Source organism: Cinclus cinclus, chromosome 16 (genome assembly GCF_963662255.1).
Source record: "Cinclus cinclus chromosome 16, bCinCin1.1, whole genome shotgun sequence".
NCBI lineage: Eukaryota > Metazoa > Chordata > Aves > Passeriformes > Cinclidae > Cinclus > Cinclus cinclus.
Genome location: NC_085061.1, coordinates 11599193 through 11615421, shown reverse-complemented (window position 1 = coordinate 11615421; position 16229 = coordinate 11599193). Strand labels below are relative to the sequence as shown.

The following is a 16229-nucleotide window of genomic DNA, read 5'->3' as shown; positions in this document are numbered from 1 at the left end:
CCCTTTCTAGCAGGGAAGCTGCCCCTCTCCTGGCACAGCCATCCTGTTCCTGATTGGTGTTTCTGTGGCACAGCTAAAGCACCACAGGGTGTGTCTCTGAGCATGTGGGGTTCCATCTTTCTAAGCTTGGGCTGAATTTGCTCTGCCATGGGAAGACCAGGAGGCTGTGGAGATGCTGAGGGTCCTAAATTATTGGGATGCTGAAGAGAAAAGGTTGAGTCAAGGCCTCAGGCAGAAATCCATGAGTGGGGTGGATTTTCCCTCCCTGAAACCCCATTCCTTGCCAGGGGAGGGGGAACCTGGTGAGACAGGATTGTGCTCTCAGAGTGCTTTGCTGACAGTGGCCTTCATTCTCTTGGGAGGCAGAAGTCTTGTTTTGGAAACCCCCTGGCTCCCCAGGCCCTGGAGGATGTGAAGATGGTTGTGTGGAAGAACACGACAGATGGGGTGCAGGACAACGGCCTCACCTTGAACGGTAAGAGCTTGAGGACTCCCTGCTCCTTCCTAGGGACAGGGAGGATCTACCTCCTTCAGCACATCCCTGGGGGCCCTGTCCTTGGCCTAAGCCCCCTGCCTCTCATTCCCAGCCTAATTAGTGCCTCATGTTAAAACAAGCTTGCTGTGGTTGCTAGATCTCTCTGTCCCAGTAGTCTGTTTCCCAAGGAAAGCATGTCTGAGAAGTGGATCCCTGAGCCTGAACTGACTCCACTGTGGCTGAGCCCCCAATCTCTCCTGCAGGCTTCCTCTTCCTCAACACCCTCTTCATCCAGAGGGGCCGGCACGAGACCACCTGGACCATCCTGCGCCGCTTTGGCTACGACGACGAGCTGGAGCTGACAGATGACTACCTACACCCACAGTGTGTGTCCAGGGCTGGGCAGGGGGTACATTCCCGTGGTGCATGGCTCAGCATCCCCAGCACCTTGGCTGGATCATTCCTGCACCCCAGGAGCTGCTGTGGGCCCTTAGGTCAGGGTCAGCTTTGCAGTCCTCGCCTTCCCCTCAGGCAGGAGCTGACACGTGGGATTGGGGACAAGTACAGCAGGCCTTGGGTCTGCTGATTTAGGCAGAGAGGAAGGTGGGGAAAGAAATCCCAGTCTTCCCTTGACATCAGCAAGGGGTTTTGGAGGCTGCTCTGTCCCTGGCTGAGTGAGGCAGAACGGCTCTGTCAGGAGCATTGAGCTCATTGAGCATAGCCCTCGCGGCTGATTGTGCAGCTGCTGTCTCTTCTCTGCTCCCTGCCACTCTGGAGATGAGAAGCTGGCAAGAATGGAAGGGTTCGGCTTGGGAGCTGCCTCCTCCTCTTCCCAGAGAGCAGGCTGCAGGGAGGTGACAGGGGCATGCTGGTGGATGGCACCCCAGGGCACTGCTATGCCCTGCTGAAGCCCTGGGCATGAGGCAGAGTGAGGGCATAGCATCTCCTGGGCTGCTTGGGATGTGCCAAGGAGAGGCTACTGTGCATCCTCAAGGGATTGTCCCCAAAATAAGGGGGCTGTGTCAAGGAATAGCCAGGCCTGGAGGCAGCTGCTGACCTTGAGTGGGGAGGGAGTGGAGAGCTGTGTCCTCTGGGTGAGATGTGTTCACACACTGCCCTTTGTTCAGGGCTTGAGGAGGCTCATTTGGGTGTCTGAACTGGAGAGTAAGGTATGAAAGATAAACTGGAGGTTGAGGTTGGGTAGTAGGAAAAATTTCTTCACTGAAAGAGTCATCAGGCACTGGCACAGCTGCCCAGGGCAGTGGTGTAGTCCCCTCATCCCTGGATGGATTTATAGCCATGTAGATGTGGCACTTGGGGACATGGGTGAGCAGTGGCCTTGACAGTGTTGGAACACTCAATCATAGAGGGGTTTTCCAGCCTAAATGATTCCATGATTTTCCCAACAGGTTCCGCGTGCCCCCCGGCTGCTCCACGGAGCTCAACCACTTGGGATACCAGTTCCTGCAGAGGCTCTTTGAGAAGCACGACAAGGTGGGCAGCAGCGCAGGGGCTCCAGGGGAGCTGGATGCTCTGCTGGGCCCACACACATGGGCACATGTGCTCCTCTAACCACCCTTCTGTGCCAGGGAGCCCACAGAGCACCAGGGAAGGGCTTTCCTTTGCCACAGCATTCCCTCTTTGGAGGCTTTGGGAGCAGGAAGTGGCCACAGCGAGCTGTAGGTTGTCTAATGGCCTGTCAGGGATGTGGGGTTGTGGTCACTACTCTTGACCAAAGGGCAGTTTAGACTTTGAGGGACTGGGTCTGAGTTGGCATCAAGGTGGCATGGCCCTTGTAGTGCCTGGCTGCAGCAGGCAGGGAAGTAGGCAGGAAAGCGGGCACAGCTGCTGGCCAGCAGCCATGGACCAGCATCTGCCAGCCTGGTGGAGGGCTGCCAGGTTGGAGAGAGGGAGAGAAAGCAACACGTTTGTGCCAAACTCGGGCTCTTTGAGAGTAGGAGAAGGGTTATATTGGATCTGCATGCACCTGCTCAGACTGGCTATTCAGATGTTGATGTGCATCTGGGGTATGGCAGCTCGGTGACAATGGGAAGAGGCTCAGGAATGGCAGCAGAGAGTGGACACACATCCCTGTGTATCCAGGTCAGCTCTGTGGCCATGGGGAATGGCAGAACTGGATGGATGCACATCCCTGGGTGCCCAGGTACCAGCAGGTTCCCTTCAGGCACAGCAGCCTGAGTGCTGAGTTGGCCTGTGGAAGGCCAGTCTGGGCTGATGCAGGCTGCAGTGGGACAGCTGGCTCCAGGAATGCCAGGAACAGCAGCTCAGGGCTGTGGGATGGGCGTGGACAGGTCCTGCCTGGTTGCAGCTGCAGTCCCAAAGCATGTTTGCTGTTGTGCAGTGCTGGCAGTCCCTGAGGCACAGGTTCTGTGAGCTCGCCCAGCTCCGGCCTCGCTGCAGTCAATCGATTCCTGCCATTGGCAGCATCCCTGTGATGTTCCACAGAAGGGAGGTGGTCCGTGTGCCCCTCTGGGCACGGGCTGGGTCCTGCCTCCCCTGGTGACTCGCTGTATTTTGGCAGGACCAGGATGGAGCCCTGTCACACACGGAGCTGCAGAACTTCTTCAGCGTGTTCCCCTGCGTGCCCTGGGGCCCCGAGCTCTACAACACGGTATGCACCACTGATAAAGGCCTGCTTTCCCTGCATGGATTCCTCTGCCAGTGGACGTAAGCTCAGTCCCTCTCCCTGGCCCTTGGTCACATCCCTCAGCCTTTGCTGACCCTCCTGGCGTGCTCTGTCTCTCCAGGCTTGTGGCTTACCTGGATGTACGGCACTGCCTGGAGTGTCTGGGCTACTTGGGCTACCCCATCCTCTCAGAGCAGGATTCCCAGACCCAAGCTCTCACAGGTACAGTGAGAGCCCTCCCCATGCCCTCCCCTTCTGTCACAGCTCAGGTCCCTCCTGGCTCTCACTAGCATCTCTCCTGCCAGTGACCCGGGAGAAGAGGATTGACCTGGAGAAAGGGCAGACCCAGAGGAATGTCTTCCTGTGCAAGGTGCTGGGAGCGCGGGGCGCAGGCAAGTCTGCCTTCCTGCAGGCCTTCCTCGGCAGGAGTCTGGCGGTGAGTGGCTGCTCCCTGGCTGGCCACGCTCTCAGGGCGGAGCAGGAGGCACAGCTGGGGGTCCTGGGGGCGATCTGTCCCTTGGTGGCACCTCCCTATCTGTGGCCAGGCCCCTTGTGGTGCCCTCCCTGCCTGTGCTTCACACCCGCTCAGTGCTGGTGGCTTTGGCGTCCTTCATCCTGGCTAATGTAGTGGGGCTGTACCCTCTGCTTGTCCCGAGGGGCTGTACCTTTCTCCAGCCTGACCACAGCAGTGCTGACTTTCCCTGCCTGTTAGGAACAGCCCCACATCTCATGACAGGTCCTGGCTGCTCTTTAGGTGGCTGTCAGGCCAGGAGGGCTCAGGGCAGTGTGAAACACTGTCCCTCACCCAGCACTGCTTGTGTCTCCAGTGCCTGAGATGGTGTTTTCCTTGGTGACAGGCCCAGAGGGAGAACCCAGGACAGCCATCCTTCCACACCATCAACACAGTGCAGGTCAATGGCCAGGAGAAGTACCTCATAGTAAGTCTGGGAGTGCAAGGAGTTGTGCTGTGTTTGGCTCTCAGCAGGGCTGGGCTGTGTCCCCATATCCTGGCACATGGGGCTGAGCGGTGGCTGTGGCTTTGCTGGCACAGTCCGTGTGCTAGTGTGAGGAGCAGCTGACCCCTGGGACACTGCTGTGCCACACCCCCTGTCCCCTCTGCTCCAGCTGTGTGAGGTCAGTGCTGACACTGCGTTCACGAAGCCGTCGGACACAGCCTGCGACGTCGCCTGCTTCATCTACAGCCTGAGCGACCCCAAATCTTTCAGCTACTGTGCCAGCATCTATAAGGTAACTGGCAGGGACCCTGGGGGACTTTACAGGTGTCCTGGGTGACCACAGGCTTCCTACTTGACTTCACCAGGGGCATGGGGGACATCAGCCTTAGTGGCAGCCCTGCCTCTCCCAGGGGTTGGTCCTTAACCCCTGGCTGGTGTTTCCCTGTCTCTGCAGCAACACTACATGGACAGCCAGATCCCCTGTGTCTTTGTGGCCTCCAAGACAGACCTGCCAGAAGCCAGCCAGCAGTCAGGCCTCTTCCCAGCTGAGTTCTGCTACAAGCACTGCCTCCCTCCACCCTTCCTCTTCTCCTGCCACAGCCAGGGACCACCCAGCACTGCTGTCTACACCAAACTGGCCGCTGCTGCCACCTTCCCGTTAGTATCCTTCCCATGGAGGGGCTCTGCTGGGAGCCTGGAGGAGGGGGATGTGTCCCAGCCCTGCCTCTCCCACATTGCTTTTGCTTTGGTTTCCTTGCAGCTTTTGGTGACATCAAGTGATTTTGGTGTCATCTAGGGCATGCAGTGACAGGACAAGGGGGTATGGCTTTAAGCTGAAGGAGCTCAGGATATTATGGGATATTGGGATGGAATTGTTCCCTGTGAGGGTGGGGGGGCCCTGGCAGGCCCCTGGCACAGGGTGCCCAGAGAAGCTGTGGCTGCCTCTGGATCCCTGGAAGTGTCCAAGGCCAGGTTGGACAGGGCTTGGAGCAGCCTAGGATAGTGGAAAGTGTCCCTGCCCATGGTGGGGGGATGGGATAAGATGGGCTTTAAGGTTCCTTTCCAATCAAACCATTCCAGGATTCTGTGATTCTGTGATCTGCTTATACAAATAATTGAAACAGAAAAGCCACTTCTTCCTCTAATTGCAGAGGGGGGGAGGTTTTCTTCTGCCTGTGTGTGTCTCTGGCAGATTTAGTAGATAGATCCTGCCACAGGAGTGTTTATTTTTGAAGCCTAAGATAAAAAATGCTGAAGAGGAGTAGCCAGCTTAGTTTGCCGAGGCCCGCGGGGGGGGGTGGGGGGGGTGGCAGCTATTTTCTCCCGATGAGATGGATCAGACTGAAAAAGAGGTCAGTGAAGCAAGACCTCTGTCACACAGTTCCTTTGGGAGGAACTGCACCCCAGAGGAACTGGGAACGGGGTAGGACAGCACCAGGCTGGTCACAGGAGGTGAGGGGGGTCTGTGGGAAGGGAGGAGGATCCCCACGAGTGGAATTGCTCCGCTCCAGGGCTGGGAAGGGCAAGCACAGCTCCAGGGGCCGAGCTCTGGCAGGGAGAACGTGTGGGAGCATTGGGAGGCAGGATGGGATTACTAGTGAGTAGTTTTCCCTCCAGCTTCTTTTCAATAAACAACTTTATTTTTAGAGCTGACGCTTTTTTTTTCCTCCCCTCTGCAGTATTAAAATTTAAATATTCTTAATATATCTTAGGGTATGTGGTATAAATAAATAACAGCGTAATGGAGGGCCGGGGATTGGCTGTGCTCCCCCGATGTAATGGGGAATGAATTATGGATGGATGGAGGGAGAGAGAGGAGAGGAGAAGAGCACATTAGTACAGGACAGCACGTGTTTGGGAAGGGAAAGTGTGCACTGGGGCAGCACCGGGCCCTGTCCCTCACTGCCCTTTGGTCCCTGTCACCGGTGTCCCCGTGGTGGCATTCCGACTCTCCATGCACTGGGAGTTGGAAAGGCAGCTTGACCTAGAAAGGCAGATAACCTGTCTAATTATTTAGGTGTTGGAGAGCTGTTACCAGAGCAGGGGAGGGGACAACCACATCTGTCCCACAGCCCTCCCTTGGTTTGATGGTGATGCTGGGTGACGAGTGCTCTGCTTGCAGGGACAGGGGATCTCTCAGATTCTCACTGGGCTGCTCCCCCCAGTGCTGGGCTCTCCCCCTGGGAACCCCCAGCCTCCCTGTGTGAGGTAGGAGCCAGGACAGCCACACTCACCGGCTTCTCCTGTGTTTCCTTGCAGCCACCTGAATGCCGTGGAGCTGGGAGCTGCGTCCTTCTGGCTGCGGGTGGCGCTGGGGGCGGCGGTGACGGCGCTGGTGGGCTTCACCCTCTACCGGCTACTAGCCAAGAACAAATGAGAGCCACTCTCCACCCTGTCATCCCCATGACACCAGCTCCCCATTCCCAGCGACGCCCAGTGAGGGGCCCTGCCTCAAGCTGGCCCTTGGTAGGAAATCCTCCTTTACTCCCAGCCTGGATGGCAGGACCAGTGAAGCCAGACCTCTCAGCACCGGCAGGATCCATCCCTGACACTGGCCAGCCTCACCCTGTGGCCTCTTGGCCCCTGTGGTCACAGGGCAGGCAGCTCTGCCAGGATGGCTCTGCCTCACCAGCAGCTGGAGAATCACCCTCATCTTTTATTCTGTTCCATTTTTTTAACGCTTGTTTTTAAGCTCAAACATGAGTGTTTCGGTGTCTGTTGGACTGAGCACATCCCCTCCCTAGAGGGCTGTGCTGGTGCCCTCAATTCTGGAGGGTGCAATGCTCCAGGAGCCTCTGGGAGCTCCAGCAGCAGCTGAGCTGGCAAATGAGCTCATGGCTGCAGATCCCTGGGGCACATCTCCATCTCCTGTCCCGGTTTCCCTCAGCTAGCATTGGGAAAGGCAGCCAGGGAGGGAGGTCCAGGCACTGACACCCCGCAGCCTCCATGTTTGGCCCCTCTTGCTGGGACACAGTGGCTGCTCTCCTGGGCTGAGGTGGGACAGTGACAACCAGGGTTTGGCCTGAGCTCCTTTCTGCTGTTTCTACACAAAAATACTGTTGAGTCCTGTAGCGTGCCAGGCTCCAGGTCCATCCGCCTTCCTTTCCTCTCCCCACCCCTCCCCACCAGTATTCATGGCCACCAGTATTTGCAGGGCTCTGGGAGCCCTGGTAAGGACTGGAAGGGCGTTGGATGCCTACTGTGCCCAGTCTTTGCCTGACAGTACCATCACTGAGCTGGTGCCACACTGTGGCACCTAGGCCCTGTGTCCTGCTGTCCCTTCTGTGGGGCCCTATCCAGAGTGTGAGGCTTTGGGCATTGCATCTTTTGGTACCACTGGAAGCTTCTTCCTGTCCTGTCTTCTGTCCCCTGCCCATTCCTGAGCTGGCTTCAGCTGCTGGGGTTGAGCTCAGCACCCATTAGGGCCAAAGCCCCACAGGGTCCCTGTGTGCAAGTTCCAAAGAGCAAGGCCAGCACCCATCCCTGGGTTTCTGTCCTCCCAGGGGGAGCCTGGATCAGCCCCTGGTTGTGCCACCAGCCTGGCCTTTCCCAGCACACTCAGGGTTGGTCTCTGCAGGCAGCTGTGAGGGCAGCTCCTACATGGCCCCCAGAGCTGCTTTTTCTGTGTTTTGTCTACTTAAATGTTTTATCGTGTCCTGGAGCCAGTGAGGGGGTGGAGGAAGCACTGGGCAGCACCAGTGTCTCTCCCAGGAACAGCCCCAGAGGGTGATGTCCCCATCCTGCAGGGACAGGGGTCTCTGCCTGTGCTGGAGCTGCTCTGCTAGTTGGGCACTCATTCACTGCTGGCTCCTGTCCCTGGCACTGCCAGGGCCACATCCCTCGTGTTTCATGTCCCTCTCTGTGCCCACTGTGCGTGGCTCTGCCAGCTGGGCTAGTGCCTGGTGTCTCCCTGCTCCACATCTGCTGGAGCTGTAATGTTTTGGGTTTGTTCTCTACAGCAAAATAAATTTTTACACACCTTGCGCTTGCACACCATGTCTTGTGTCACCTGGGGAGCAGGACCCTTATCCCTGCCTGGGCTGCACGAAACCTGGGGGCTCTGTGGGCTGCAGTGAGAGCCCGAGAGCCTGGACTGCCCCATTGGAGGGCAGTTACAGGGATTTAGGGCAGGAACAGAAGCCTGGCGTGGTGGGATGAGGCTTGGGGCTGGCCAGGACTCCTTGGTGCTTGGGGACACAGATCCTTGTGCAACAAGTGTCAGGCAGGGTGGAGACATAGGGAAGGAGGTGATGGATGCTGGTGGTTCTGCCTGGGATCCATGGGAAGTGTGAGGCTTTGGCTGCCCTGGGAGCTGTGGATCTCTGTGCCCATCCCCGTGTGGGGTTTGGGGCTCCCCAGTTCCCTGCAGACACTTTCCCCCTGCGCCCGCAGCTCCCAGGGCTGTGCCACCTCCCCTCTCTGATCCTGTTTTCCCATGGCAGCTTTTGCCTCAGCTATTTCTGTCTCTGCAGCCTCAGCCACGGGCGCTGGGCACAGGGAATGTGGGCGCAGCCAGAGAAAAAGGTTTTCCAGAGCCTCTGCACTGACACTGGGTGGGGTGGGACGGGACTTCTCCCACATGTCAGGGATCCCTCTGGACTGTGGGGTGAAGAGGAGACCCTTCCCACACCAGCCAGGGGACAGGGATTGGGGGGGGGCGGGGGGGGTGACACAGCTGGTGTGGCCGTGCCAGGCAGAGGAGGCAATTCCAAGGCAGGCAGGACATGCAGTGCTCCCTGGTGACTCCAAACCAGGCTGGATCCCACGGGAGCTGCGGGCCCACGTGCCCTGCTGTGTATTAATAGCGCGCTGTGCTGGGTCAGACACGGGTGTGGGACAGGGGACACTCGTGGCAGGGCCATGGCCACACACAGTCCCCAGGGAAGGAGCCTGGTAGGGCTGGGAAGCCCAGAGCTACCTGAGCACCCTCAGTGGGGCTGAGCTGTGGCTCTGGTAAGTGATGATGGTACCAGGGATGGGTCCTAGGAACACCCCTGCCCTGCCTGGGGACCCAGGGGAGCCTGGGCTGGGTGGCGCTGGACACGTCACATAAAGGAGCCAGTTCCAGGGACCCAGTGCCAGGCTGTTCCATGAGCACTGTGCTGGGACAGGGGACAGTAGTGGGGGCTCCGTGGCCCCTGTGCCATGGGGGATGTACCCAGACTGTGCTGGCCTGTGGGTCCAGGGTCAGGATGGAGGGAACGTTTACAGTCCCGTGTGCCAGATTCAGCAGGTACCTGGTGCTGGAATGCTGGTATCCATTCTGGAATGCTGGTATCCATTCTGGGATGGAGGTGCCACTCTGGGATGCAGGTGTCCACTCTGGATGCAGGTACTGTACCAGGATATGGATTCCTCTAGCAGGGTGCAGCTGCAAAACCATGTGCTAGAATGTGGGTACTGGAATCCATGTACCTGTACTGGGATGAAGTACTGAAAATGGAATACAGGTTCCCATTCCAAGATACGGATCCTGTACTGGGATGCAGGGATCACACCACAGTCCAGGTCCCATACCAGGATGTGAGTGTCAGTGCTGGGACATGGGGAGCAGGATGTAGGTATCCACACAGGATGCAGGTATCCACACAGGATGCACAGAGCTGCTCTGGGATGCAGCTACTGGGCCAGGATGTGGGTACCAGTACTGGAATGTGGGTGGCAATACTGGGATGTAGGTGCCACACTGGGATACAGGTATCACACCAGGATGTAGTTACCATACTGGAATGTGGGCGCCAGTACCCACAGCTGGACTGGAATGCACGTTCCTGTACTGGGATACGTGTTCCTGTACTGGGATGCAGGTTCCCATACTGCGATGCTGGTTTTTGTACTGGGGTGCAGATTCCTGTACTGGGATGCAGGTTCCCGTACTGGGGTGTAGATTCCCGTACCGGGATGCAGTTTCCCGTAGATGCAGATGCCCGTACCAGGATGCCCGCAGCCGTACCAGGATGCCGGCACCACCCCATGCTGCGAACCCCGGGTGCCGGCTCCCTGCCCGTGTCCTGCGCCGTGTCCCAGCGCTGCCGGCGGGGCGGGGCGGGGCGGGTCCCGGTTCCCCGCGCGGCGGCGGCGGCGGGGGGGGGTGCGGGGAGGGGGGGGCGCTGCGCCGCGCTCTGCGGCGGGGGCGGCTCCGCTCGGCTCCGCTCCCGCCCCCGCCGCCGCCGTCGCCCCGCTGCCATCGGCGGCTCCCGGCGCCGCCGCTCGCCGCTCGCTCCCGGGCCCGCCGCAACGCGGGGCTGGCGGGCAGAGCCGCCCCCGCCGCCGCCCCCGCCGCCCGCGCCGCTCCCCTGCCCGGCTCGCCGGCCCCGGGCGCGGGGGAGCGGCGGAGCCCTCCGCCCGCCGGGTGCATGGACAGGAGCTCCCTTCTGCAGCTCATCCAGGAGCAGGTGAGGCAGCCCGGGGGGCACCGGGCACTGGGCTGCGCTCGGGGGACACGGGCCATCGCTGCCGGGGGCGGGGATGCTTGCACGCACCGGGCACGGCTGGCGCGCAGCGGGCAGCGCTGCCCACCCAGGGCGGCCACCGCGGCCGTGCCACCCCTCGCCAGCGTCCCTCGGTGTCCCTCATCACCGTCCTGAGGGACCGACCCCCCCCTTGTGCCGCTGAGAACGCGCGACTTCATCTCACTTGTGGCCTCTCCCTCATTCAGCGCCGGGTCGGATCCTGCCCGGTGCTCCCTCAAGGACGAGGGGTGCTGGGCACGGAGTCCCAGCGCGTCCGGCGGGATCTGGGTGCCGGATGGAGCCTCGGGGGTGCCGTGGGCTCGGTCCCGCCGGCGAGGCGGGGGTCTGCACCCACCCCCGTGACCTGATTGCGGGATGAGGCCGTGGAGCATCAACGCTGCGTGGCGTGGGGCTCTGCTCGCGGCACGATGGGGCCTCGAGAGGTTTCCACCCGCTGCCCACCCCGGCACCCACCAGCCCCCCTCGCGCTCCATCTCCTCGTCCCTCCATCCCCTCCATCCAGCCCTGGCCCAGCTGGCAGCTCTCCCCTGGCTTGGCGAAGGAATTTCTTGGGGGTCAGGAAAATTAACTGTTCCCCTACTCTGCCCCCGCTGTTTCCATGACCTTGGCTGAGTCCCCCAGCCCGGGAGCTGCCGTGCTGTACCCCATGTCACCCCACCCTCGGGCACGGGGACTCCATGTGAACCCGAGCTCCTTGGGAATGAGCAGCATATTCCCCGGGAATGAGCAGTGCTGCGAGGGGGGGGCTGGGGATTGGGCCCTCCCCGGAGGTCCTAGGGTGCCAGTGAGGTTGGGGTGAGGGGAGGTGCACTCCGAAAGCAGAGAGGGGCTCCCTGGCTGTTGGCAGGGCTCTTGGCACTCTTGGGGCCGGTGGCTCAACGTGGGGACAGCGGGTGCCAGGTCCCGGCGTGACCACACACACGTGGAGCCCGTGGGGTGATGGGTGTGGGGCAGGGGGACGGGTGACACCAGGGTGCTCCCGCCCCCATGGCTGGGACTGCTCCCATGGGCTGGCGACTGCTGAGAGGTTGCAAGTGCTGCCTGCACCCTGCTGCCCGCACCCCTCACCCCATCCTGCACCCTGCTCCGGGCAGCCAAAGCCCCTCGGGACAGAGCCTGTGGCTGTTTCCTGCCGGGGGAACAGGGAGGGACAGGGTGCCCACCCGGGTGGGGATACGATACCATGTCCCAACACTCTCTTTCCTGCCCATCCCACGAGGATGAGGCTGCTCTCCTGCATTTCCCTCCCTGCAGAAGCAAGGAGCAAACCCCACACTACTTCAGGGTGATTCGGGGGCTGTGCTCTGGCCGGGGGTGCCCTCTCCTCCGCCTTCCTGTGCCATCCTGAGCTCCCTGTCCTCATCAGTGGTCCCATGTCGTGTACCCCATGGCTCTGGGTGCTCGTGGTGCGCTGTCCCTGGAGGACTCAGGGTGCCCTGCCCATCCTGGGAGCCCCGAGGATGGCACAGGGTGCCCCGGCACGGGGCGCGGTGGATCCCCGCGGCAAGGGAGGCGGGAGGAGCGGGAGGAGGAGGAGGAGGAGGAGGAGGAGGAGAGGAGGAGGAGGAGGAGGCTGGTGCCAGGGCTGCGCGTGTGTTTAGCTTGGTGGCTTCCTGGCTGGCAGGCTGCTGACGGCGAGAAATAACTGAGTGGGAGAGTGTTGGCTGCGCCGAGGGGAGACGGGGACACCGGCACGGCACGGGGCACCAGCGTGGCACAGGGCACCTGGCAGGGCACGATCCGGGTGGTGTCCCTCGCAGAGACAGGGACAGGTGTCAAGCAGCCAGCCGTGAGGCACCAGGGACACCAGGAGGTGTCCCCAGCCGGCCAGGGAGTCGCAGCCCCGGCATTGCGGTGATGCTCCGTGCCGTGCCCCGCAGCTCGACCCCGAAAACACTGGCTTCATCGGGGTGGAGACGTTCGCCAGCCTGGTGCACAGCCATGAGCTGCCCCTGGACCCCGCCAAGCTCGACATGCTGGTGGCCCTGGCACAGGGCAACGACGAGGGGCAGGTCTGCTATCAGGAGCTTGTAGACCTGGTCAGTGCCGGGCGGCCGCAGGGACGGGGTGGGTGCCAGCCCGGGGTGGGCACCGGGCACCTCCCTGCGCCCCTGGGGAGGGGGGCAGACACCGGCGGTCCCCAGGGACTCCCCTGGAGTGGGATGGCGGCGTGGCCTCGGGATGGCTCGTCCGGGCTGTGACACGGGGTGGCTGGGGAGGGGGTGGCTCCAGGCCGAGCGTTCCGAGCCGCCCCCGCCGCCCCCGCGGGCACGGCCTCTCTCCGCAGATCAGCAGCAAGCGCTCCAGCAGCTTCAAGCGCGCCATCGCCAACGGGCAGCGGGCGCTGCCCCGCGACGTCCTGCTGGACGAGACCGGCCTCGGCATCTACAAACGCTTCGTCCGCTACGTGGCCTACGAGATCCTGCCCTGCGAGATGGACCGGCGCTGGTACTTCTACCAGCACCGCACCTGCCCGCCCCCTGTCTTCATGGCAGCCGTCACCCTCACCCAGGTACGGGGCACGGGTGTGTTGTGCCCAGCTGCTCCTGGCTGGAACTCCTGGAGACCTCGGTAGGGACCAGACAGGGTGGGTGTGCCTGGTCGTGAGCTCCTGGTGCACACAGGGGAGCTCAGAGCTGACACGAAGGGATGTGTGACCCTGGATGTGACATCTCTGTGTCCACGTGGGTAACTCAGACCTGGCACAGTGGGGCTGGGTGACCCCAGTCATAATGTTCTGGTGCCCACAGAGAGGCTCAGATATGGGGTGAAGGGTTGGGTACCCCCTGTTGTGATGTCCTGCTGTCCATGGTAGGGTTAAGGCCCAGGACAGAGGGGATGGGTGACCCCCGTTGTGCCCTTGGAGGCCTCACGGCTGGGGTGAAGGGATGGAGGACCCTGCTAGTGATATCCTTGTGCCCATATGTGGGACTCAGACCCAGGGCAGTGGGGCTGGGTGACCCCAGCTGTAACATCCTGTGTCCCTGTGGGGCTCAGATGTGGGGTGACAGCCACGGGGTTTGTCACAGATCATTGTGTTCCTGTGCTACGGGGCCCGGCTGAACAAGTGGGTGCTGCAGACCTACCACCCCGAGTACATGAAGAGCCCCCTGGTCTACCACCCCGGGCACCGGGCACGCGCCTGGCGCTTCCTCACCTACATGTTCATGCACGTGGGGTAGGTCCTTCCAGGGGGGGACACCGGGGACACCCCGGGGACTGTGCAGGCTGAGCCCCTGCCTGTCCCCTCCTGTGCCTGGGCAGGCTGGAGCAGCTGGGGTTCAACGCCCTCCTGCAGCTGATGATAGGGGTGCCCCTGGAGATGGTGCACGGCATCCTGCGCATCAGCTTCCTCTACCTGGCCGGAGTCCTGGCAGGTGGGTGCTCCCCTGGGGAGGTCTGTCCCCATCCCCTCCATGGGTCCCTGTCACCAGCCTGAGGAGGTGCATGCTGAGTTTGATGGGGATGCTGGGCTCTGCTGGCTACCACCCTGCAGTGCCAGCATCACTTGGCCAGGGGCTGGGGGGCAATGCAGGCCATAATTAATTAATGTAGACAATAATTAATTAATGCTGTGGGGGTGAGAACCCATGCTGAGCCCTGTCTGTGCCCCCAGGCTCCCTCACCGTCTCCATCACGGACATGAGGGCCCCCCTGGTCGGGGGCTCAGGGGGGGTCTACGCCCTCTGCTCTGCTCACCTCGCCAATGTTGTCATGGTCAGCCAGGGGACAAGGGGACAAAGAGGGGGGGACAGGGATTGCCTGGCTTTGTAGGGTGGACAGCATGGTGGGGGGTGCCATGGGGTGACAATGGGGTGGGAGCTATGTGCAGGTTGGGCAAGGTGGTGGGACATGAGTGAGGGATGCCATGGGGTGGCTGGCACTGTGGGGCCATGGTGGGCAGCCATGTGTGGCATTGGTGGGTGGATGCTGTGGCACTGTGGGGTGCTTGGCACTATGGTGTGGGCAGCATTGGTGGGGGATGCTGTGGGGGGGCATTACAGGTGGCACCGTCATGGGGGCACCACCTTGGGTGGCATCATGGGTTGGGTGTGGATGGGGAGAGACAGGGACCTGAGGGGGCTCCATGGGGCACTCCTGGGGCTCTGGCAGCAGCCCCCTCCTCGGTCCTGGAGGATCTCTGGTGCTAGCCCATCATCCCTTCGTCTCTCCATCCATCCATCCATCCATCCATCCATCCGTCCGTCCGTCCGTCCATCCGTCCGTCCGTCCCCTTTCCCACAGAACTGGGCCGGGATGCGCTGTCCCTACAAGCTGCTGCGGATGGTGTTGGCGCTGGTGTGCAGTGAGTAGCCGTCCCCAGATCCCCCCCCGGCCGTGCGGGGCCCCGGGCGGGCTCAGCACCTCCCGCGCTGTCCCGCAGTGAGCTCCGAGGTTGGTCGCGCTGTCTGGCTCCGCTTCTCGCCGCCGCTGCCGGCCTCGGGCCCCCAGCCCAGCTTCATGGCGCACCTGGCAGGGGCCATCGTGGGCATCAGCATGGGGCTGACCATCCTGCGCAGCTACGAGGAAAGCCTGCAGGACCAGTGCGGCTGGTGGGTGCTGCTGCTGTCCTACGGCACCTTCCTGCTCTTTGCCGTCTTCTGGAACATCTTCGCCTACGACATGCTGGGGGCACAGATCCCCCCCCCGCCGTAGCCCGCCCCCCGCCCCGCCCCTGCGGTTGGTTTGTTTTCCAAGCCCGGTGGAGGGGCTGGGGGGTCCCCGCGCGTGACATGGGGACAGGCGACCCCCGCCCGCCTGCCCCCTCGGTGCTAGCGACCGCGCCGCCCCCCACCCCTCCCAGTGTCCCCTGCCGCCCTCCCCCGCTGTAGCCCGTCCCCAATGGATGCTTCAGCCCTGCCCCGGCATCTCCAACCCGCCCCGGGGTGCCCGCCGGGCTCGGAACGTGCCCCTCGGGAAGGAGCCGAACGAGGGGGATCCCCCGTTGGCTCCCGTACCCCCATTCCAGAGTGGGGGCCGCTTCGTTGCCCCCCAGGACCTGCACTATCACGCGAAGGACTGGTGCCAAAAGAGGAGCGATTTATTTTTCTATGCCAAATTAAATATAAATAAAAGAAAGAGGAACAATAAAAAAAGAAGGATATGGGGAGAGCCCGGCAGGGATCAGCTGAGACCGGCACAACTCATTTTGGCAGTGCTCTCGGCGGCACAGCCCCCCCCTCCCCGCGCCCCGGCCCCCCCGCTTTGCTGCCAGCCTCCCGGGACAGGGGCTGGCCTCGGGATGGGGGCGCGGGGGTGCTCCTCGCTCTGACCCCTCCCCCAGACCTTTTTGGAGTATAAATAAATATTTTGCACACTGCTGGGGCTCATGTCTCTGTCGGGGGTTCTGGGGGTGCCCCCCATCCCTGCTGGGAGGTGGTGCGGGTGCCGGGGCTGGCTGGCCCGGGGGGCATGGCGGAGGGGCACAGCCGGGGTCGGGACTTACTGGAGCAGAAAACTCCGGGATAAGTGAAGCGGCGCCCGGCTGAGCCCCGCGGGGCTGGCAGCGCGGGGGGCGCACGGGTGCGGGAGGGGGGGGGCGTCGGCAGCGCGGTCGAGCACTGAGACCACCCCCTCCTCATCCAGCCCCGCCCGCTGCAGCGCTCCCAGCGCCGGCTCCACGCAGCCGAACCTCCCCCCATCCACACCCCCCGCCCCCTGCACCCCCCCATCAGATC

At 62.0% G+C, this 16229-nt stretch overlaps 2 protein-coding genes across 3 annotated transcripts in view; both read left to right on the top strand.

Moving 5' to 3' along the window:
• Positions 1-8061, top strand: part of WDR90 (WD repeat domain 90) — a 43908-nt gene extending 35847 nt beyond the window's left edge. The window contains 10 exon segments of the mRNA XM_062503297.1: positions 367-475; positions 739-859; positions 1885-1969; positions 3018-3163; positions 3244-3344; positions 3428-3558; positions 3980-4060; positions 4248-4370; positions 4533-4735; positions 6338-8061. Of these exon segments, the coding sequence (XP_062359281.1) occupies positions 367-475; positions 739-859; positions 1885-1969; positions 3018-3163; positions 3244-3344; positions 3428-3558; positions 3980-4060; positions 4248-4370; positions 4533-4735; positions 6338-6455 (1218 nt within the window). The 3' untranslated portion in view covers positions 6456-8061.
• Positions 8062-10434: 2373 nt separating this feature from the next.
• RHBDL1 (rhomboid like 1) lies at positions 10435-15207 on the top strand. Of its 2 annotated transcripts, XM_062503685.1 has the most exons (8): positions 10435-10473; positions 12432-12590; positions 12839-13063; positions 13581-13729; positions 13816-13928; positions 14168-14268; positions 14797-14857; positions 14936-15207. In XM_062503685.1, exons 1-8 carry the CDS (start codon positions 10435-10437, stop codon positions 15205-15207), a joined length of 1119 nt encoding a protein of 372 aa, XP_062359669.1. The 2 variants fall into 2 exon arrangements, with proteins under 2 accessions (XP_062359669.1, XP_062359670.1); XM_062503686.1 differs by lacking the exon at positions 12839-13063.
• The last annotated feature ends 1022 nt before the right edge of the window (positions 15208-16229 follow it).